This window comes from Ascaphus truei, chromosome 5, assembly GCF_040206685.1.
Source record: "Ascaphus truei isolate aAscTru1 chromosome 5, aAscTru1.hap1, whole genome shotgun sequence".
Classification (NCBI taxonomy): domain Eukaryota; kingdom Metazoa; phylum Chordata; class Amphibia; order Anura; family Ascaphidae; genus Ascaphus; species Ascaphus truei.
In genome coordinates, this window is record NC_134487.1 from 180,768,397 (window position 1) to 180,792,809 (window position 24,413).

The 24,413-nt window shown below is 43.4% G+C and overlaps 1 protein-coding gene and 1 long non-coding RNA gene across 3 annotated transcripts in view; one reads left to right on the forward strand and one right to left on the reverse strand.

The window, feature by feature from the left end:
• Positions 1–1,803: 1,803 nt before the first annotated feature.
• Positions 1,804–16,583, reverse strand: MTHFD2 (methylenetetrahydrofolate dehydrogenase (NADP+ dependent) 2, methenyltetrahydrofolate cyclohydrolase). The gene is made up of 8 exons (XM_075601373.1): positions 16,424–16,583; positions 10,438–10,622; positions 9,711–9,833; positions 7,831–7,983; positions 6,963–7,070; positions 6,206–6,298; positions 5,476–5,601; positions 1,804–3,281 (listed from the first exon to the last, which is right to left on the reverse strand). The coding sequence occupies exons 1-8, from the start codon at positions 16,510–16,512 to the stop codon at positions 3,142–3,144; spliced, it is 1,017 nt and encodes a 338-aa protein (XP_075457488.1). The 5' UTR covers positions 16,513–16,583; the 3' UTR covers positions 1,804–3,141.
• Positions 16,584–16,637: 54 nt separating this feature from the next.
• LOC142495638 (uncharacterized) overlaps positions 16,638–24,413 on the forward strand; it is a 39,778-nt gene continuing 32,002 nt past the window's right edge. Inside the window, exons 1-2 of one of the 2 annotated variants that reach the window (XR_012801781.1) lie at positions 16,638–16,723; positions 17,269–17,404. This is a non-coding gene — a long non-coding RNA (uncharacterized LOC142495638). Of the gene's footprint in view, positions 16,724–16,787; positions 17,091–17,268; positions 17,405–24,413 lie in introns of those variants that run through there. The other variant, XR_012801780.1, reaches the window with a different exon arrangement.

The window sequence follows — 24,413 nt, forward strand, 5'->3', positions numbered from 1 at the left end:
AGGAAGCCACCACCTCTATATTAACAAGCAATTGGTTAACTGAGGAAGTTCATAGGCTGCTTGATAAAATTAAAGTAAATAATGCACCTGGCCCCGATGGCATATGTCCAAGGGATCTTAAAGCTTTAAATTCAGTAATAGCCAAATCATTACATTTACTATTCAAGGACTGCCATTTCCACATGCTCAGTACCACAAGATTGACAAAGCCGACATGGTGCCTATATTAAAAAACGGGAGCTAGATCACAACCAGGGAATTACATTCCTGCAAGACAGACATCAATAGTGGGGAAGCTACTTGAAGGTTTAGTACGGAATAATATTCAGGAATACCTAATGAAAAACAAAATTATTAGTAATAGGCCGCATGGATTTAGGAAGACTAAGTTGTGCCAAACTAACCTTTGTTTCTTTGAGGAGGCAAGTAGGAAATTAGACGAGGGTGATGTAGTCTACTTACATTTTGCAATGGCTTTTGATGCGGTTCCACGCAAGAGGTTAGTGTACAACAAAGAAAATTGGACTCAGTAAAAATATTTGCACCTGAATTGAAAACTGGTTATTAAAGGACAGTTGTCATAAATAGAACTTTTTCAGTTTGGCTAAAGTTGTGAGTGGAGTCCCTAAAGTATCGGTACTGGACCCGTTTTTTAACTTTATTAATGACCTTGAGGTTGGCATAGAGAGCCAAGTCTCCATCTTTGCTGATGACACTAAATTATATAAGGTAGTAGAATCAGAGCAGGATGTAATTTCTCTCTAGAAGTTGGAGAGACTGGAAACTTGGGCAGGTAAACGGCAGATGAGGTTTAATACAGATAACCTTACAGTTATGCATTTGGGAAGCAAAAATAAATGGGCAACATACAAATTAAAGGAGGATAAGTTAGGGGAATCCTTAGAGAAGGATTTAGGAGTGCTTGTAGAATAGCAGGCTTAGCAATAGTGCCCAAAGTCATGCAGTAGCTGCAAAGGCAAACAAGATCTTATCTTGCATCAAACGGGCAATGGATGGAAGGGAAGAAAACATAATTATGCCCCTTTACAAAGCATTAGTAAGACCACACCTTGAATCTGGAGTACAATGTTGTGCACCACTCCTTAGAAAATACATTATGGAGAGTGCAGAGAACAGCCACCAAATTAATAAAGGGGATGGACATTCTAACTTATGAGGAGAGGCTAGCTAAATTAGATTTATTTACATTAGAAAAGAGGCGTCTAAGAGGGTATATGATAACTATATACAAATATATTCAGGGACAATACAAGGAGCTTTCAAAAGAACTATTCATCCCAAGGGCAGTACAAAGGACTCCGGGCCATCCCTTAAGGTTGGAGGAAAGGAGATTTCACCAGCAACAAAGGAAAGGGTTCTTTTACAGTAAGGGCAGTTAAAATGTGGAATTCATTACCCATGGACACTGTGATGGCAGATACAATAGATTTGTTAAAAAAAAAGGTTGGACATCTTTTTAGAAAGGAAAGGTATACAGAGATATACTAAATAAGTAAACATGGGAAGGATGTTGATCCAAGGAATAATCTGATAGCCAATATGTGGAGTCAGGAAGAAATGTATTTCCCCCCCTTATGAGATATCATTAGATGATATTTTACTGGGTTTTTGTTTGCCTTCCTGTGGTACAATATACTGTAATTACAAATATAGGATAAAGTATCTGTCGTCTAAATTTAGAATAGGTTGAACTTGGTGGACGTGTCGTTTCAACCTCATCTACTATCTATGTAACTCAAAGCTTTCAGCCATCTATTACACTGAATAAGTCTCACACACAAATAGGGAATAAACAATTTAATTTATGTCAAAAATGGTACCTTCATCTTATTCATGTTTCAAACAACAAATGAAAAAGCAGGCATTTTATGCAACTTGGGAGTTCTCAATTCCCTGCAAGATCTGTGTAAATTGCCCTATTGGGTATCCATAGAATGCCTAAATTCAGATCTAGCTGCAAACTTTTTCCATACATTGCATGTTACAATCACTCTTTCTAGCAATCAAAAACGTGTAAAAATATGTACAAGTGTACTGGTTTTTAAAATAAAGTCAGCGCCCTGTAACATATGGTTACCCCTTTCTGACCGCCTGAGAAATTGAAAATATTCCCCCTAGTTGCTGCAGGTGATGTTTCTGGAGGACTCCAATAAGCCACTCGAGAAGAACAACATCTAATTTCTCATGTGGCCGACGTCGGTAATATCTGCTGACTTTATTAGCTGGTGTCACATTCTCTGTGTCTTGCTGTTCTGGAAAACTGCCGTTTTAAAACTATTTTCCTTTATCCATGTCAATAGCCGTCACTATATTTCCAGACACCACGGTGTGCTGCCATCTTATTAATTTCGTACCTTGGAAATTTAGAAGCAGTCTGGATGGTACAAATGTTTGGCGTGAATTGTTTTGGTTTTAGCTGTATGATAACAAGCCATCTATGACACTTTAAAACCTTGTAAGCTAATAAAAGTAGCATCTCGACTAAAACACTGTGTTTACACAAGTATATTAATAGAAGATGGTCAGTTGCCAACTAGTTGTCCATTGATATTTCCAGAAAAGCAACATGAGCAGAGATGATTTTAATGTCCAGTGTTTTATCACTGGAGTCCTAGCTGAACATCTTTCCTGCCATTGGGGTGTGAAACGCTTGGCATGGCTCTACAATGTATTGCAGGGCCCTATGATGTCAAACCCCTGATGTCAACACCCCTGGAACAATATAACTCGTAGCAGTAGAACGTCTGTCAGTGCTGGAGAGCTGCAGCATTCTCAATATCCCTCGAGCACAGAAAGTGGCATTTGAATGTCACTCCTGCCTTCTAACATCTTACCTACAAAACCTGAGCATTGCTTTGGCTTTACCATGCACAAGTAACGTAGTAAGTCACCTCTAATAGCATGTGAGGAGTTGCATTTCATGCAGAAGAAATGACTAAGAAGCCACCAGCTTCACCGTTCTGCATGAGGAGCAGATAACTCTGCCCTAAATAAATAACTTCTCACCTCGGAAGCCGGTAGCTTCCCTAAAATAAATACAAATATTGCATTTTTAACTTCGGCCTGTTCGTGGGAGTGGATTTGGAATGTTAAGTCATAAATACGATTATTAAACAGATGTTAAACAGCGACTGCTTGGAGCTCTGTGTGCTTTAACATTCTCTTGGATGCAATGATGGTATTCTTCATGAGCATGGCGACCGTCATGGGCCCAACGCCTCCTGGGACTGGGGTGATGTAACTCGCCTTCTTTCTTACCCCTAGTAAGAAAGAGAATGGAAGTGTAAGTTTCCAACTCACAATACTGTGCACTATTTTAAACAAGACAAACATTCTGTTAATAGGTGTGTGTGTGTGGTGTGCGTGTGTATACACATACGTGTATATACATTCTAAAAAACTAAAATAAGAAGAGCACGCTCCAGAGTGAAAAAAAGAGAACAGAGTTATTTAATGGATAAAGAGATAAATGCTCACTTACAAGACAATTTTAAAACTTGCAATGTATATGACAAGGCAGCACGTTACCAGGTCTTGGTCTCGCATATGATTACCTTCGAGCGCAAACGTGCCACATGGAGCTCTTTGCTGATTGGGGAATAAGGAATCAAGACAAGAAGAAAAGTTTCTGTAGTTGAGTGAACTCCCAGATGTATTATCAGAAAGTAGCAGAGCAGCTCAGTCTGTATATCTCCAGAGCAGAAGCAGCGACTATCAGCTGCTCTGCTACTTTCCGGTAATACATCACCAAACTACGAAAACTTCTCGCCCATAAAGATTATCCTCCAAGAGCTCTGTGTGGCACGTTTGCGCTCTAAGATCATCATATGCGAGACCAACACCTGGTGCCTTGTCATATACAGTACATTGCGAGTTTTTAACTTATACATGTGCATTTGTCTTTTATCCATTAAATAACTTTGTTTTCTTTTCACTATGAAGCGTGCGCTTCTAATTTTTGGTTTTTAGACTGTCCTCTGGATGCATTTTACCTACAGACTGAATTGTTTTCGGATCCTTATCCATCTACTCTTATTTCTTCCCTAATTTTCTCCTATAGCAATTATGTGCACATATCTGTTCATGTGATCTATATGGTAATATATTCCGCTATTTTGACACGATTCACATATATATAATTCATATATTTGGTTTTATATACATATTTTGCACAGAAATATTTTTTATTATTCATCACAATTGTATTTTTATATTAAGTACACCATTATGTTTAAACACTAAGTAGTTTGTAAGCATCGATCATTTTTTTTTTAAAGATAGATATATAGATATATATACATACACTTTATACTCTAAAGCATACATGTACAGACGAGACCACGAGTATTCTAAAGCTTGCCTTAAACTAGCCTGGTTACATTCTGGGTATGTGCTGGGTGTAACCTTGCTAGTTTAAGGCAAGTTTAACCCATTTCTGTATTGACTGACCCATAGGATTAACACAGCAGGGGTCCCTGGCAGTCCCATTCAGTTTGAATGGGACTGCCAGGGACCCCCGCTGTTAATCTGATAGGCCATTAATCAATGCAGAAATACTGGGTCTAGTTTAAGTCAAATTTAATGCATGTATCCAGCGAGTACCTGGGTGTACCTGGGTCTTTTTGGCGATTGCGACTGGTTTGTGTTAGAATAACCGTGGGCACTACAGTATGTACATCTTTTATATAGCGCCATCCAGGTACATAGCACTTCACAGCAGTAACACGTGACAATATTATAACATGGATTAAGCGCTTCAGACATGAAAGTAACAATAGGAAAGGGAGTCCCTGTGACAAAGAGCTTTACAGTGGGTAAATGGGAGAACCTCTAGTAGGAGGTGTTCTGATAAGTGTCTGCAAGGGGTCATGGTCAGAGCATATGAGATGTATAGTATCCACCAGCAGAGCTATACATATGCTATACATGAGCATAAATAAGACTTTCAAGAATGCCTTCATTCTCTGGCATATCTTGAGCACTACAGGAATACGTAATCTGTACAAAAAAAACAACTGTGCAGAATCGGTTCAAATTTGAATGCAAAACCGTAGTAAAAAAATACAGATAACTGTTACTGGTGCTGCTTTAAGATACTTTAACTTCAGTGCCTTGTGTAATGTCCAATTCTGGTCTCACGTAGCTGGTGCTTTAAGAGCCGTCATGATGCAAACTAAGGTACCATTGTTTCAGTCTAGCACTAAACCGTACAGAATGACTTTTCCCAGGGCACGGTCATTGTATTCTTTTTGGCAAGGATGAATTAATGGCTTTTTGTATTAAGGCCCAACAGCCTAAACCCAAAAGTAAGAATAGTATTCGTGAACCAATTCCATAGATGCAGCGGTGAACATCAATATTGGTGTTACAAGGAAGTTCTCCATTATCTGGCATCTTTAATGCTACATTTCCCCAGCCATGGAAAATGATAAGATGACTGCTTTAGCGGCTTACCCTCAAAATCCACATCTCCTACAAGTTTATCTTTGCCGGTCACAGGATCCTGTACTCGGTTGATTCCAACATCTATTACTACAGCTCCTTCCTTGATCATATCCGCTGTGATGAGATTAGGAATACCTGGGGGGAAAATAAACTGCATTTTAACATACTCATTCAGCACCAAACCATACAAAACCTGTCCCAAGTTGCAGTTCAACTAGCATTACTGAATGCAAATTTAGATAACCCTGTCAAACAGGAGGAGAAAGCACTTAGTTACAAAACAAAGGGTTGTCTTCTAAAAACACCAACGTTTATTTTAAAAAAAAAGTTCTAGTTTAGGTTTTTAAATTGAATATCACTGGTGACACCCTACCATACATACACCATCCACTTTAATCTGTGTGCAGGCAATTAATAGTTGGGTAAAACAAATAAGTGCTTACACTATTTTACACACGCCTCAAGATATCATATATGAGACCACATTACGTGGGGACAAAAAGGCCAATATCTTACACCAAGGAGAATGTGGCTGTATTTGCATTGCTGTTGGTTATTCCTTAAATATAATTATGTACTGCCCATCACAACTTGTTTAATATCCTCAACTAAAGCGGAGTACATAGCTAAAGAAATGCGCTTCTGCAATATTTTCTAATGCAAACCCCAAACTTTGCAAACTGATGACAACCCCATGCGTTCCACAAAATAAGAAATACTTATCTAGGTCATAACGTACCTGCAGCCGCCACCACAATATCGGCAAGTTTTGTGTGCATCTTTAACTGTTCTTTAGGAGTGTAACGGTGAGATATTGTTACTGTTGCATCGCCTGTAAATGAAACGTGTGTTACGGTGTCTGGGAGAGTATAAAGTGACAGTACAGTAACAAAGTATTTAGAAGCCCATTCAATATGCAGGTTCTGTTCAAAGTTGTTCAACATTAGACATGTATAAATGGCAGACACCAATTTCTTGGGTGAGGATATCCACTGTAGTCAGTTGAGTTATGAGTGGGTTAAACATTGTTGATGCCTTATAGAGGGAGTGGCCAACTCTAGTCCTCAAGGGCAACCAACAGGTCAGGTTTTCAGGATATCCTGAAGCTCAGTCGAAGACTGATCCACCTGTGCTGACGCAGAGACATCCTTAAAACCTGACCTGTTGGTGGCCCTTGAGGACTGGAGTTGGCCACTTCTCCCCTATAGGCACATGTGGCACGCCAGAGGCCCATGTGATGTACCACGTACGGCTTCATGAAAACACACTATTTCTAGGATATGATCAGGCTGCCCACTCCATCACAGCAGTTGGCTCGACAGAAAGGGGAGTGGAACCGGGGCAGTGGTCGCGGCCATGTGATCGCTACCAAAGCCCGGGATCACAGCAGCTTAAATGTTAAGGAATTACAAACCCTGCATTGATAACTACACGGCTTCTCTATACATTGAATAGGACGCAGTGATCGTCACAATTCCCATGTGAGGAGCACTCACCTCCAGGACGCTCGTGTCCCCCGTCTGTATGGAGCAGCATTGCGATGGGCATTCCCACATTTTTGGATCTGCCGGCTACCACAACATTCTTACCCAGAGTGGGGATTCCTAGGGAATGAAGGATAAGTAATAAGGAATAAGTATGTGTATCTTTAAACTTAAAGCGCTTCCACAGCAAACAATCTTTGAAGCGTTTTTACAACACTAATCCAATTTGTTTTGTGTTCAGTGTCAACTACTCATTCTACAAAAAAAAACTTGTTGGTCCGGATCTTCTGTCTCCTGTTCTGTTTGGGTAACATTTAACAGTATTGTTTAAAACAGCACTCATGGGGCCACATTTGTTTTTTCTTTAAATAGATTTGAAAGAGGTGGCTCTCCAGAGCTGAACCACATTGATTTCAGCTCCAGGGACCCCATGCTTCCGAAAAATACTTACCTCGCAAGGGGGTGCCGGTAGCAGCCCAGATAGAGAGCTTAAAATGGCGGCTTCACATGTCCTGCGTGCCATTGAAACTGCACAGATACCGGCAGCACCTTCCGAGGTGTGTCTGGAAATAGAGGGTCCTTAGGCGGATTGTAGCAGGGGAGGCTGTGCAGTCGCTCTTCATCGCTTGCGTGATCGTGCGCACAATAGGCAGCCTCAAAGAGGTCTGTTCTCGCCGCCCGCTCCCACTATAAACGCAGCCTTAGACATTGAAGCAACGCAATTCAGCTCCGGAGACCGTGGGCTGCAAACTTAGATTTAAAAAAAAAACAATGCGCCCCCGGGAGTGCAGCTTAGAACTGCAGATGGTCAGATTTTGGGAGTGGGCATGTAACTTGGGGCCCAACTATGCTTTCTTGCTGAAAGCGTTAAACGCCTTACCGGTCCGCTTGATGATCTCCCACACCCCCCAGGGGGTGGCTGGCAGCATGGAGTACTGGTCCAGACACATCCGCCCGACATTAACTACATGGAAGCCGTCCACATCTTTGTCTGGAGTCACCGCGTTGCAGATCTCCCTCTCGTCAATATGTTCTGAAAAGGGGATGTTATAAATACTATTAAGCACAGAGATCAGGCTGCAGTGTGTTGCCATCCCCTGAACAGTTACAGTCACAGCTTTTCAACATAACCAGACTTATTGCAGCCATTTGCTATACAGTGATCAATACACCTAGGCAGATTACCAACCCCTTCACTGCCAGACCTTCCCTCTCAAAACTATTTCATTAAGATTTTGACATGCCATTATAGGTGATATCAGATATGCTCGATTAGTTGCTCAAGGGGTCTACAAAGAATTACTATGCTACTGGCTTTATAGATAACCAGATGTTATAGACATGGATTACTCTATGATCAATAAATCTGAGCAGATTTATAACTCCTTCCCTGTCGGAGAGGCAAATGTAATACATTGTATGGTTAGAGGCTTTTTTTATATGAGTACATTCATTGTAAATAGACTAATGATCTATACAGACAGATTTATAACAGTCCCTGCTAGAGGACCTTGCAATGCAGCATTTTATTTAATTTTTTTAAATAATCAGATTACAGCAATTTGGCATCTGCTATAAAAAAAGGTTTTGCATGAAGAAAGCGGAGCGGTGGAACTGAATCAAATGTTAAACTAGACTGGTCCCTCAAACGCTGTGCTGCATTTGTTCTAGAAACTGCCACCATATATAATCATTTTATTGGAGAAAAAAAAAACATCAGTAGGACAAAATTGACAAATCACAGATTTCAATGCAAAACTAAGCCTGTGCTTCTAAGCAGTATTTTTAGTCCTGAAATGTCAGAGCCAAAAGTTTCAATATTTACCATAACGCCAGTGACTGGAGTTTAAAAAAAACAGTAAGACTGAAATACGGCTGTAACAGACGTAACCATCATAACAGCCTCCCAACAGCAATACCAGCTTCGCTGCTCCTAATCTGCAGTATTACTGGAACTATTTTTCCAATAGCGTATGTAATAGGTTAAATGTAGATGATTGGTACATTTAAGTTTTCCCCCCAAACTGCATGCTGAATATTGGTCCTTTTTGCATCTTCCGTTACAATAAGAAACGGAGCGTATTTACAGAAATGAATTTCCTAATCCACTTGTAGTGTCCAGATCTTGCAAGACATTATAGGGATGTGCCTTATAATGCATGAGAAGAGACCTTGGATTTCCTAAAGCCTCTGCACACAAGTTTCATTAACATGTTGGCCCACTTAATAAAGCAATTCAAGCCGATTTTCTTTTGTTTTTTAATACAGGATTGAAGCAGGGGGTCTCCGGAGCTGAACCCCATTCATTTCAGCCGAGGGCACCCCGCTTCCAGAGATCCTAACCTCCAAAGGGGTGCGCATCTCCTACAGTTTAACGCTGCCGCGTCATGTGGGCCTCTTGGAAGGCGCACCAGGTGACAACACAGATTCCCATTCGGCCACGGAAGCTTTGAAAACAGCCATAATGTGAACCCTGGAGTGGCTACTGGCACCTACTACAGAGGCGTGCATCTCAGACAGCAGGGGGTCCCAGAGCAAATATCAATGTGGTTCAGCCCCAGAGACCCCTTGCTTCCATCCTATATTGACTTTTTTTAATACGGCTTGGCTTGCCGCTTTAAAGGCATTAACCAATCTGCATGCTGCTTTTATTGACAACAGCGATGTCCGAGTCCCTTCCTCAATGAATAAGCTTCTTCTGTGATCCGGTAAAGATCGCGCGGACAGAGCCATGTATTTAGGGTGTAATGAAAGGTTTACCTGGGAGTGGAAGCTGCACCAGAAGTCCATCGACTTTGCAATCGTTGTTAAGTTTGCTGATCAGATCAAGCAGTTCCTCTTCCGTGATGGACGTTGGTTTTAAGATGGTTTCACTGCTGATCCCTGCAAACGCATGGAAAACCCTTAAAACCTGGATAAAGACTTCACCATGCAATGCAACTGCAGGCAGATAGAACCGATTAACTAAAAAGGTTGCTTTTTACAGTCCATGAACCAGGCAGACAACTTTGGGGGGAGATACTGAAGATCAGAGACCAATCCAGATTTAAACCAGGATTAAATAATAAAGTAAAAAGAACCATAGACCAGGTTGCACTTAAATGCAAAACATTAAGTGTCCTTATTTTGACTTGTTAGGGAAAAAGTCATTTTAAAAGAAAATCTATTATAGTCTCTTAAAAATACATTACTCCCACCCACATTTTCATTAATACATAGTTGGAGGAATAAAATACACGTTAAAATGTTGTCTAACTTTCGACACGAAGTTCATGCAGTTATCATGCTTTTAAAAGTAAATGTAATATTAATTTAATTTTATTAAGTGGTTAAAAAAAATACATGGTGGGAAGTAAATCTAATGTAGGCGACATAAAAATTGGACCAATAGAGACTTTCTGTCCCACTCTGGTCCTGGTATCATGGATTGTAACATGATATATTTAAGGCACACCAGAAGATCTCCTGCAGGGGAGTATACACATACCGACGTCAGCAGCGGCTTTTGTCTTGTTTAGCACATAAGAATGGCTGGCTGGGTTGTTCCCAACTAGAACCACGCTGAGGTGAGGTCTCTTGTTACCAGCTGCCACCCACTGCTCTACCTCATGCCGAGCTTCTTGCCGGATCTGCCGGGCCAGCTTCCTCCCGGATATGATGACTGCCTCGTTCCTGCGCAATCCAGACAGAGCTTTGTTAATCAGAGTGACAGCACAGCTCACACGTGCGACATTTATCAGCTAGAGGCGTAAACTGATCAATATTATCTTTTACAAACATACAATTCAGCTTTTCAAAGATAACAAGGGACGTGTTTCAGAATGCTTTCCCTCCCTTACCTATTTTTATGTATTGCCCATACAGTATCTTTCAAAATGACAGCGCAGAGAGCTTTGTGTAATGCTTAATAAAAGTAGATCCTTAAGAAGTCAGGCTTTTTTTGGTCACACTGCAAACAATGTAAGAAATCGTAATGCATGAAACGGTGGCCTTAATTGGAGCCATGGATAAAGCACAGAATTGTAATATTAATGAAATCTAACTACGGTACAGGAGAATAGTGGATTAATTTTACAAGTAATTAAACGGTGTCAATTAATGTTATCTTCAAATTTATGTCATCTACTACAGTAGGAGATTCAAGACTGGTTTCACCAAAAATAGTGGGAAATGTTCAACTCTAAAGCATGGCTAATGGGAGCAATGGTACTGCTGCACATTGTTGATGTTTTTACTTTGGTTCTCCTTCCAGGTTAAGAGACAGACTTAGCTAAGCAGTGACAAACTGTCATCAAGTGTCAGTCCTAAATTAGTTTATACTGGTGGCCCAGCCCAATCTAGGAATCCGGAGCCAAGACACAACCTATTTATAGAATTTGCTGTTAAATGTCACTGCTACTACTTGTGCCACCGATCCTGAAGAATAATGTGTGTACACGGATTAAATGCTTAACACTGTTATTTGTATTAACCTAAGATCCTATAAACTGATATGATCTGGAATATAACTGATGAAATCAATCCCATAATCTTATATGCAATCAAACAATGGAACAAATGCCTGCCGGTGGAGTTGCAAGTCTGGCCAGTTACCCCCATTTGATTCGTTTTATTTAAGCGTAAATCACATATCTGTTTTGGAATCTTCCAATAATCACTTCACCTTTACCATTTACATCCTTACGAATCGGATATATGTTTTTGAATATATCAATCTCAAATATGATTAGTCTAATGCATTTCAAAGTCTTCCGTTGCGTTTCAAGTGTACTGTACATGAGTGTGTCAACCCATTCTTCAGGATATCCTACGCAGACCAGCTTTTCGGAATAACCAATAGGCCAAGGACAGATGTACACACTTCTGTTGTGGGTGGGTCTGTTATTCAAAAAACATGATCACGCAGTGGTAAGCAACAGGAGAAGGTTGAAATATTTCCACAACATTACATAACGAATGTCGTTAAATTGAAGTGACATTCTGAAAGTGATCTCCATGAGATGCCCTTTAAAGCAGATCATGCTTATTTTTTTTTTTTTTTTATCTAAGCTGTCTTGATTTTGTTAATTTAAAAGGCCCAAAGCCTGCAGTAGTGTTCACGTGGCAACTACTGCTGTTTATTCTTCATCTACCCACTCCCCCAGGCAGCACATAGCTGCATTTCAGGCACATAACATTTGCATCTTTTACATGAGTCTTAAGAAACGGCTTGTAATTCTTCGCAGAAGGTTCATTGAGGTACTCATCCTTATGTATAATATTGTGAAGAAATATTTGTAAACTGCTTGTACTCTAGTATTTTGCAGCTGCCAGGCTGGATTAAATGAATCATTATATTCTACGTTCCAAAGCTAAACATTAGAGACGTCAGTAGCTAGAAGCAAACAAGAAACTAAAAATCTAACGTGTACGGAAACATTCAAATGCACGGAAACGCAGTGTATTTAATCATTGTCAAGGTCAAATGCTTCCAAAGCCATTTTACACAAAAATAAGCTGTGTCTACAGCAACTGTCTACTACACGGTGAATGATGAGGCATTTCCCAAACAATCTGTGAAAGACCGCTTATGAAACGCTTATTACACAACATTAAAGATGGGGCTACGTGTAGAGTGCAGCATCTCATGTCAACTGGCCCCTTTTAAATCCCCTTTCCATTAGCAACAAGAACAGAGCAAAAGTGAGCACTGGGATTACCCGTGTCAAAGAAGCGAGGTTTGCCTTATAACGTGGGTAAGCAAACTGGGGGCGCAAGATTTTCCAGGGGGGAACGGCGGTTACAGAGGCCCCGTGCTCTTCTCCAAGGCATTTGAATTAAATGTCTGGGGATTGCGCGAGGCTTGTGTAACTTCCCTTACCTTGTCTTAGGTGATGTGTTGCCATGGCAACGCTGGGACACGTGAAGAGTGCCCCTTTGCGCCCGGCGATCTATGGGCGAGATCAATGCCTTTAGGCAACGTGATCATGCCCCACACGGTCTGCAGGAGTGTGGACCTGCCCTTACTCCCTCCATGCCCCGTTTCTCTTTACATGCTCTCCTCCCCTCTCTGCACTTCCTGTGTCTGCTCCTCTGTGCACACTACAGTATGTCCTCATCTGCCTCCTCTCCATGCTGCTTCCTCCTACTGACCTTGCTGTCTCCTCCCCCCTCTTTGCACTCTCCACCACCCTCCTACTTGTCATCCGTCTCTCTCTCTCCTTCCCTCCATCCAATATAAATTGTTTATATTTTTCCATATACTATTGATTATATATACTATTGATAATACATCTGTCTCAGCATCTCCCCTCATGAAATCCCACTCCTGGCTTCCGATCAAATCCCGCATCTCACACCCCATTCTTCTCCTCACTTTTAAAACTTTACACTCTTCCGCCCCTCCTTACATCTCAGCCCTAATTTCTCGTTATGCACCATCCAGACTCTTGCGTTCTTCTCAAGGATGTCTTCTCTCTATCCCCTTTGTATCTAAAGCCCTCTCCCGCCTTAAACCTTTTTCACTGACTGCCCCACACCTCTGGAATGCCCTTCCCCTCAGTACCCGACTAGCACCCTCTCTATCCACCTTTAAGACCCACCTTAAGACACACTTGCTTAAAGAAGCATATGAGTAGCACTGTGGATATTCTGAACACATGATACATAAAGCTTGGCCCCCTGCAGACACACTTACCAGAACTCCCTCCTACTGTCTCTGTACGTTCTCCCTACCTACCAATTAGACTGTAAGCTCCTCGGGGCAGGGACTCCTCTTCCTTAATGTTACTTTTATGTATAAAGCACTTATTCCCATGATCTGTTATTTATATTATCTGTTATTTATTTGATAACCACGTGTATTACTACTGTGAAGCGCTGTGTACATTAATAGCGCTATATAAATAAAGACATACAATACAATACACACACACGGAAATCCCTGCCACAGAGATCTTACTATCTAAGTGGTATGTTGGGAAACGTATAAAGACAGCAGGTGAGGGAATAAGTACAGTGGCTGGCAGTTGTTGGCCACAATGGTGGGTAGGAGTGACCGAGTGTGGGACAGTAGCCATGGGTGCAGACTATCGGGATGCTTCTTTTGAGAAGCGAGTTTTAAGGTTGGTCAGTTTTAAATTAGATGGATTAACACCATTAGCGGGGAAAGAGGTGGCTGGGAAGCGTAGGCAAAAGCAGGTGTAGATATAGCAGAGTCCAGGATTAGGAGAGATATTCCCCCCGCAGCAATTAGTAGTAGAGAGAGGAAGTGAGAAGAGGATTTAGCAGGGGGCAGGGGGGTGTAGAAGATGTTGGGAAATGTGTGCACATAGTGGTGCAGTGTATAGTCACAAGTATAGGTGGAGGGAAGGAGAGATGAAGAAATGTGGGGAAGTTTGAGAGCAAAAAGTTTACAAAGGAGTGAGGAAACAGCACACAGAAAAAAGCAATAGGATGGGCATATCATTGGCTGTCCCTGGGTGACTGATAGGCGTGACCTCCTTAGAGAACTATATATACCGTAGATATAGGCCATGTACAAGCTCCTGCAAATAGCTCTTTATTTGCAAACTGATAATTAAGGAAAGGGTGTGCCTGGCAGGTTAAAATGTACATAGATATGTAAAATGTCTTGCTACAAATCAAATATCGCAAAATGCATGTATACCCAAAAGGACCTTTATCTACACTTTCCTGACAAGACAACACATATTTGCAAGTTTATTTACACTTTAATTGCTGTCTTGAGTACTCATGCCGCAATGATTTGCAAGACAAAGTAGGGGCCCTACTGTACTGTATTGTACCTTTGAAACAGTAAAAACCGACTGTTTCACTGACAAATGGCATCTGACATGGAGTTGCGCACGCGCTAAAACTGTTGCTTAGTGACAGCCGGATACTTTGCTGCTGTGCGCGTCATGCCGAAAATCGCCGGAAAAACGGAACAAGCACCGAACCTAATGAATATTGGTATACATTGGGAAGCGCTGTTGGAGCGGAACACCGTAAAGCAGAGCGCTGTAAAGCGGGGCCCTACTGTATTTCTAACACCTAGCGTTAATAGGCAAAGCTGGCGTAGCGACATTGAGTGCAAACAGACTGATAATGACACCGGGACTGAACCTGGTTCAAATCCTGGTGTCAGCTCCTTGTGACTTTGGGCAAGTCACTAACCCTGTGTACCTCAGTCACCAAAAACAGATTGGAAGATTATCTGGGCAGGAATGGAATGTAAAATGCCTATATGCTATGTAACGCCTGCTATACTGTAGTCCATACTGCAGTTATGAAGTGCTTTGAGTCCCAATGGAAAAAAAGCGCAATATGAAATAGTTATTAATGCATTCGGCACTATACGGATGTGTATATGCTGTGTACACACCATTGGTTGTGATGCCTTTTAATTAACAAACATCAAACAACATTTTCTATAGAGACGGCAGAAGTTTACATCAGATGTGGAAACATTGGGTTTGTAGAGCCGGCCAGCCTGCAGCAAATAGCACCGCCACAAAGCCTCACTGTGTCCCCCTCCTGTCACATCATGGTGACTTGTGACAATGCTTGCAGGGGGGCTATGGAAGGGGGGAGGGCACAGGGCTTGCAGGGGGGCTATGGAAGGGGGGAGGGCAGAGGGCTTGCAGGGGGGCTATGGAAGGGGGGAGGGCAGAGGGCTTGCAGGGGAGCTATGGAAGGGGGGAGGGCAGAGGGCTTTCAGGGGGGCTATGGAAGGGGGGAGGGCAGAGGGCTTGCAGGGGAGCTATGGAAGGGGGGAGGGCAGAGGGCTTGCAGGAGGGCTATGGAAGGGGGAGGGCAGAGGGCTTGCAGGAGGGCTATGGAAGGGGGAGGGCAGAGGGCTTGCAGGAGGGCTATGGAAGGGGGGAGGGCAGAGGGCTTGCAGGAGGGCTAGGGAAGGGGGAGGGCAGATGGCTTGCAGGAGGGCTAGGGAAGGGGGAGGGGACTGAGAGCCAAATGTAACCAAGCAAGGAGATTTCATCAGCCATGCTGTACTTCCTATTTCCACCACTGCATGCCTCGCACGCACAACACCGAGTGTATACATTACACAGGACACCCATCTGTCAGCCCTGGACAGAAATAAGCAGTATTTACCAGGATAGGAAGAGCCCTGTGTTACAAAGATCGTGTCAGGTGGGAGATTATTAATTTAGCCTGTGTCAAATTATATCGAATTGGATTTGAAAAAAGGGTACGCAGTATGCGGTTGGAATAAATGCAGCATTGATGTCAAATACATCTAGTCCCTTCCCATCTACATGTGTCACAGCAGAGACATGGTTATGTATTATAACCCCAATAAAATGAGTTACAACGAAGAGACTGCTCATTAAAGTATTTTTGGGGGACTACTGACTGAAGAATAAATCTGTGTTGGGGGGGGGGAAGAAGCAGGAACATTAATGATGACACGGAATGTGGCACAGAGGTTGGAGACCCTCTGTAGAAACCCGAGACCCCCGTATACTCACCGGCAGGCGGTGGCGTGGAAAGGCCGGACCGTGACCCTCGCAGAACAGCAGAGTGAGCGCAGGGCAGCGAGAGTGGTGATGGTTGCCATGGAGACGAGAGCTAAAATCCGAACAAGACGAACGCCCGAGTGCTACTGAGCCAAGGGGGAGAAGCAGCGCACGCGCCGGCTTTATATAGACTATGTGACGACACGGGAACGCCTTCCACTGTTGCCAGGAGTCCGCCCTATTGCGTGTCGGGAACGTGATGAGGGCACACCATTGGCTGGGGTCACGTCACTCACTCACAATGTCATAATGGTGAATACTGATTGGTTGGGAATGCAGAATGGGTGTGTGCAGCGGGGGGTGGATATCTGATAACTACGTGCTTGGTTTCCTGTGGAGGGAAATGTTTGTATTGCAGATCTCTGATGTAATCAGATAAACCCACCACTCCCTCTCCTCTCCCCCCCACCCCCACCCCCCTCCCCCTCCCCCTCCTTTTAAAAAAAACATTTTTTGCACCTATTTCCTTCTTTAAATGTAAACCTTCTATTTGGCAGCAGATAATAGAGGGGAAATAAAGAGAAAGCACTTAGCCGTACAATTTATATGATTAGTTATAATGTGCCAACGCGTTCCTTGGCGCAGTACAAGGGGGTGTGAAGATAAGTGACTGTAGCAGGTTAGTATTGATTTACACGTGATCTGATAATGATGAGCTGGTTAGGAGGAATCTAAATATTCTGTATAATTCTGTATACAAATTCGTTACAAAAACTTAGTACGAGGTACATTATTTGTGAGAAATCTAACTATCAAAAGCCGGGAAATTCATATTGCATATTTGTTTTTATTTACAGAGCACCCACAAGAGTGTACGTCGCGTTATACAAAAAAAGACCATGCAATACAGGGAATTACTGTATAATACAGTAAGTGCAACAAACATAAAATCAAGCTACAGGAAGTCCCTGCCGTGGAGAGCTTACAATCTAAGTGAGTCCAAGCCTGGGACCCATAACTCTGCTCCCTCTTTGGCTTTGCATGAAATCATTGATGACATAACACATTTAATAACATACTGTATAATTAGGCAAAATAGGCTTTTTTTTTATATAGTGGCCATTTTCAGGTGCTGCAATACACTCCCATTGGTCACACCTATGATTTGTACTATATCCACTGTGTTGTGTACGTGTGGGATGACTAGTCTCCATACATGGTGATTGACATATTCTTGTAATAATAATTCAGGTTTTATTTACATATGGTGCTGCACATATAGCCACACTGATGGATCCTGCATCCACTGGGGTGCGTTGTCTGACTCGTGGAACTCATAGCAAATGTGGATTGGAGCTCTAAGGACTCTAGGTATGTAGTTTTGTTGGTGCCCCTTTAAATATGCTAACTTTACTGAACATATCACTTATCACAATGTTAGGCACCAGAACTATTACCCTAAACTTACACTTGACCTTTGTGCCATACATTCAGTCGCCATTGATGCTGGCTATAAACGACACTGGTGTGCGACTGGAGGCATGAATGGTTGCTTTTAAACTACGGGTAAAGGTCACAGATGTGGCCCAAAAGAATCCTATTTTGCACTCTCTATTGACAGATGTTAAGCTGGGAAAGATTCAATCCCTGGGATGTCCCCCATACGCTTACATCAAAATATAAAACCAAGTTTATTAAACATTTATGCAACAATTAAACAAACCTGTAGACAACCACAATGTGGCTAAAAAACAAAGAACAGTGGGACACGGCTAAATATTAATGGTATGAATACCAGAGCAGCAAGTGGCTAGCAACACCCATGTACCGAGGTGTGACATTAGGGATACTCCTCCTATTTATATTCACATATGTATCACACCAAATCTACTTTTGTTTATAGGGTGCCGCAGGGGTAAACAATGATTGGTCGTAACAGAATATAGAGCGCTTAGCAGTACGGTGACGTCACAATAGCATAAATATGCTCACACCTGCAGGGTGGATGTGTGCATGCAGTGTATATAATACAGAGTGCACTATGTGCAATTAATGCCCATTCGTACGTAGTATGTGTAACGTCTTATAAGTATAGGCAGCAAGCCCGTATACATATATTCCTACTAAGAGAAATGTTAACCTTAAACTGGTTCTACTGCATCACATGTATATAGACCGAATTGGTCTCAGTAGTGCGATCTATGGTAAGTGTCGCAGCAGTGCGAACCAAAGGATATTAATCGTGCGTTTTATATCCTGTTGTTAATTAATTCCCCTTGCCTTCACATTAACGCTAACACACTCAGCTTCTGCTGTGAAGCTATATGGAGGCATACGACCTGTTCACCCAGTGGTTGTTGTTAAGTCAAACGTCTCATGCTCCTCATACGTCCGCGCTCCCGCGCCTCATGATGACGTCACAGAAATTACGTCATCACGTACCGACGTACTTTTCACGCAGTCTAGAGCTTCGTCAGGGTAGTGGGAGTGATTTCTAGTGAAGCCTCCCTTTCTATTTATGCAGATTGGCCGAGAGGGGGGGCGTACCCCGGTCGACCTATCAGCTGTGTTATAAGGTAAAGTAGACCTGTGTCATAGGTCACTGAGTGCACCAATTTAACACACTGTGTGCCACAGAGTATCTACTCGTGTATTGCCCATGTTGCTTGGCAACTTTATAGGGCTATGATGAGAGAAATAGTGTTCTCATTATTACAGGAAAGATTGCGTATACAAAACATGAGCCCATGCTGTGGTGCTGTCGCTGCGAGATTGGCTAGGTGGATTATGCTGGAATAGATCACAATAGGGATGGCGGCGTCAGGTAACGCACATAATAAGTGTTGCAAGGCATAGTAATACCCACTCACTGTAGTGGGTTTAAGATATTAGGCAAGATGTGTCACATATATCATATTAACCTAATACATATAGTGTAGTAATGTGATGCTCAAGACTTCTTTTATCAGTTGTGTAGGATTGTGAGCACATTTAGGTGACCGCCTCTAAAAGTCAATACGGTCAGGAGTTTAGGACTCCGCTATATACCAGAGCCCCAGATACTGTTGTTTCCATGTTTATGACTTCATCTTGTGATATACTGCCTTCAATGTGTATAAGGACACTGATGCCACCATCCATATGTGAAGCATCACCACGTTGCAATTGAAGGGAAGGAGAGTTGTAAGTGTACTGGAGAGGCATGATAACCTACAAAAATGATGAGTAGATATATTCTTCATTCATCCCATGGGGTTGTAACGTCTGCAGCGTGAAAATCCATTGACATTCATGCTGCATAAGACGTTTGTCCCAATTGCCTTTTCGGGCACCCCATGGAATGTGTTCAATGCCACAGAACGTCAGGAATTGTGGGTCACCCTTGTGTTCGTTGTGGACATGGCGTGCGACCGGGGTATCTTGGGTATTTCTTATGGAACCCAGATGTTCCAGGACCCTCACCTTGAGGGCCCTATGGGTCTTACCCACATATCGCACGCCACATCTACAGGTGATCAAGTATACTACTCCCTCTGAAAGGCAGTTGATGTAGTGTTTGATATCGTATGGTTTATTGGGTGGGTTAGGGATTGTTTTGGTAGTTTTCATGAAGGTACAAGCCCTACAGCGCCCACAGGGATATGAACCAACCGGTTTTCTATCCCCCAACCATGTCCTTTGCTTTTGTTCTTTAAAATGACTATGCACCAGTCAGTCTTTCAGGTTCCTGGCCCTCCTGCAAGTCATTGTTGGTGTCTCCCGTAGTACCTGTCGCAACACGGAATCGTTTGTCAGAATGTGCCAATGTTTATTTAGAATGTTTCTCAGGTCATGCCACTGATCATTAAATGTCCCAATGTAGCGTATTACTTTCTCCTGTTGTGTTTGTGAATTCTGTCTGTCCACTAGGAGTTGCTGTCTTGGTGTCTCCCTAGCCCTTCTGTATGCATTGTTCACAGCACTTTTGGAGTACCCTCGTGTGATGAATCTCGCATTCATATCCACTGCCTGCCTATTAAACTCGTCTAATGTTGAGCAATTCCTGCGCAACCTTAGAAACTGACCAGTGGGTATATTCTTTATTATGTGTCGAGGGTGATGGCTGTCGGCTCGTAGAAGACTATTAGTCGCAGTTTCTTTCCTATATATTGTTGTTGACAGTTTACCATCAGATTCTTTGGTAATTGTCAAATCTAGGAAATTCAGAGTGGTCTCATTTATTTCAGACGTCAACTTTAAATTGTGGTCGTTTTTATTCAGTACCTCAATAAACCGGATCAGAAGGGGTTTGGGGCCTTTCCACAGAAGGATGATATCATCTATGTAGTGCCCCCACCATTCCACATACATGGTGTACTCCTCCAGGGCTTCGCTGAAGACCACTGTTTCCTCCCACCAGCCAAGATATAGATTGGCGTAGGTGGGGGCACAGGTGGTCTCCATAGCGGTGCCCTGGATCTGATGGTAGAATTTCTGATCAAACGTAAAGTAATTACGTGTGAGGACAAAGTCTAAAAGCTGGATGATAAAGTCATTGTGTGTGTAACATCTATTGTCACGTTGTAATAAAAAATGAATAACAGCCTTTAGACCTACTGCGTGAGGGATACTGGTGTATAGTCCCTCAACGTCAAGTCCTACAATCAATGTATCAGAGCTTACCACAACATCTTCCAAACGCAGAAGGACGTCTTTCGTATCACGCAGAAAGGAAGGTAAGGAATTCACGAACGGCCTTAAGACTACATCTAGATATTTACTAGCATTAGCCGTTAGGCTATCAATACCGGAGACAATAGGTCTCCCTGGTGGTGGTAATTTATTCTTATGTAGCTTAGGCAGATGGTAAAATGTGGCAATTTGTGGATTCTGTACCATGATAAATTCCATTTCCCTTTTCGTGATAACCTGGTTATTGCATCCTTCACTCAAAATCTTTAGGAGTTGGATTTTAAAAAGAGTCGTCGGGTCTTCCTGGAGTACTTTGTAGCTTTTTTTGTCTGATAAAAGTCTTCTGCACTCAATAGCATAGTCCTCTTTATTTAGTACAACTACATTCCCACCCTTATCTGAAGGTTTTATTTCAATCAGGGGGTCTTTTTCCAAATCTGTTAATGCTAATCTTTGGGAGTGTGTAAGATTCTGTTTCTTTGTTCTTTTGTGTAGTTGCATAATGTCCGCTGTCACTACCTTAACGAATACGTCCACATTGGAACATGACTCAGATGGAGGGGTAAACTTAGATTGGCTTTTAAACTCAGTAAATGGTCCACTTCCATATGGTCTGTCACATTCCTCAACTAGGTCACTTAGCATGTCTAGATTATCCAGTTCAGTCTCTGTCAGGTGCTCTAGTGCTGTGCCCTTTATCATATTGTGCCTCCTTCTATGAAAGAATTTGTGTAGCAGGAGCTTTCTTGAAAATAAGTTCAAGTCTTTAACGCATTGAAATGGAATCATATTACTGGTGGGGAAGAAGGAGAGTCCTTTACTCAAAACCTCTATGTGATGGGTGTCGAGTATTTTGTTTGATAGATTAACTACCTGTTTCTTCTCTTCCTCCCTCTGTAGGGTCTCCTTGGCTGCACCTGTGGTTGGTATCCCCATATTTCTCTGTCTCTTAGAGATACCTCCCTTCCCCCTCCTGGTCTTCCTCGTCCTGGTTGGGTATACCTCCCTCCTACTCCTAAAAAAAGTTGATTATCGGATGCAGTGTGGGGTCCAGTGGCACCTTGTTCGGTATAGGGAGTGTTTTGTCTATCTCCTGGATTTGTTTCTGGATCTGTGTCACTAGCGGAGTGCTCCCACTCCGTTGAGGTTTCTAAGGGGGTTGGGGTATACTTTTTCTTTTGTGCCTTGATTTTGTATCTAAAGATGTTCCCCTCTTTAAAATCAATTGAGTCCCTAATAAATTTTTGACTTGAGTTTGTCAATATTAACTTTAAGTTTCTGTTCCAGACTACAGAATTCTTCCTGACCGTTCCATGTCTCTATATCCTTTCTTAATAGCTCTATGTTGGTATTTGTCTTTATCAGCTTTTCTTTCTCATGTTCAAGTAATAATGTCATTAGTTTAAATGAACATTTCAGAAGTTCTGATTCCCATGCTTTGTTGAAGGCAGCATCGGTTTGGTATTGAGACGGGGCCAAGTTCAATCTTAGGCCTCGAGGGACTAGAACAAGTTTCAGATAGTTAGTAAGACTAGTTATCTCCCACCAAATTCTGGCCTGTAATTTCATTGCTTTCTCCAAATCACTGAAGAAGCTTTTAATGTCATTCTGGCCAGAATTTGGTGGTAATTCTGCATCTAGTGAAAAAACAGTGGTGGCCTCATTAAACCATGCGTCAAAGTCCGGTGTAGTGGAAAGAAAGCCTGCCATAGACACCTTAGTGTGGAGACTAAAGGTGAACGGAGGCACCTATCCTCGGTATTGGCTCGCAATTAAGCTTCACAGCACGTGCTCATATAAGGTAATACCCCATTCCTGGGGAGCTGGCAGATAGAAAAGAACCTAGTTCTTATAAGCATATGTAGCCAGGTCTCCCCAGCACGACCGCACCCCCCTCACCTGACTGCCGATCGCGGGGGCCGCCGCATCCAATGGCGGCTCCGTTCGGCGATGGCAGGGGAGAGGGCGGTCAGGTCCCGGCTCGGGGGTTGCCGGGGACGCGTGCGGCCGGTTGCCAAGGCCGCACGCGCGTCTCAGGGCTCCCGGCGCTCCCGGAGCCGGGCGAAGAGGGCGCCGCCATTGCGGAGAGACTCGCGCATGCGCAGTGATCGGGCGAGGGCAAGAAGAGCCCCAGAGACAGGGCAGAGTCGCGCATGCGCAGATAGGGGTAGGGAGCTAAGGCAGCTCTTAGGAAGTCGCGCGAGCGTGAGGAAGGAGCAGGAAACAGTGAGGCGGCCATTAGTAGTTCGCGCATGCGCAGGAGAAGCGCGCACGCGGCCCCAATGGTATAGCAGCCCCCTGGGAACTACAATTCCCAGGAGGCATAGGGAGACAGGCACCAGGTGCCTGATAGTGGCCAATAGGGCTGGAGGAAGCTCAGCCCGGGAAAAGAGATACATTTCCCGGGCTTTGCATGAGTCACGTCAGTTGGAGCAGCGGAGCTGAAGGGGAAGGAAGGATGCAGGGAGTGAGTGCAGCTCCTGCATCCAGATAGGTACCCACACCCTCCAGGTAGGCCCCAACTCCCCACCAGGTTAGTGGGTAACTGAAAAGGGACGGCCCTAGATAGGGAGGTTACCCTTAGTGTGTGTAAGGTGCAGGTTTGGCAGTGCCACAGCGGGTAGTGCTGTGCGCACTGGCAAATAGGCACAGTGTGTGCAGTGGGTTATTGCTGCGGGTTCCAGGTTGCTGTGTTGAGTGTTGCATGTGTCGCTGCATGTGCTGGGCGCAGTGTGTGCAGCGTGTGTGAATGTCTGCAGGCGGACGGTGAGAGCTGTGTGTCTGCTGCAGGCTGTTAGGAGTAGCGAGTAGCTAGTATAGGGAGGATTAGGGGCTTGGGTAGCTAGGAGAGTGGGGCAGGTTATTAACCCCCGCAGGCCCTAGGAGTTTTCCCCAAGTCACCTCAGGTTGCGGTACATCAGGGACAGGCCCTAGGTTAGGGTTCCTGTCACGCTACTGCCCGTTAGAGAGATAGGGATTCAGCGGCGGTTGCTGTTCCCGGAAAGCGGTTGGACCCACGTTGGGGTCCACAGAGACTGTGTTCCCGCGGGGACCGCCCTAGCGGTCCACAAGTGCAGGAGTTCGGTTGGAGGAGTCGTCCTCGTCGATTGACCCTTTGAGAAGAGTGTTGCAGGCCCGAGCATCGGAGTGCTCGGAAGGTACCTCTGTATTATATGTGCACCAACAGGCCTATTAATTTAGTGACTGCGCAGTCACCCACGATCTCCGTAGGAGTACGGGATATTGGGTGGGGGTTACAGGACACTGGGTGGGAACACCAGACATTGGGCAGAAGGTGCTCCAGTATTGCATAATTTTATGATGTTGTGTA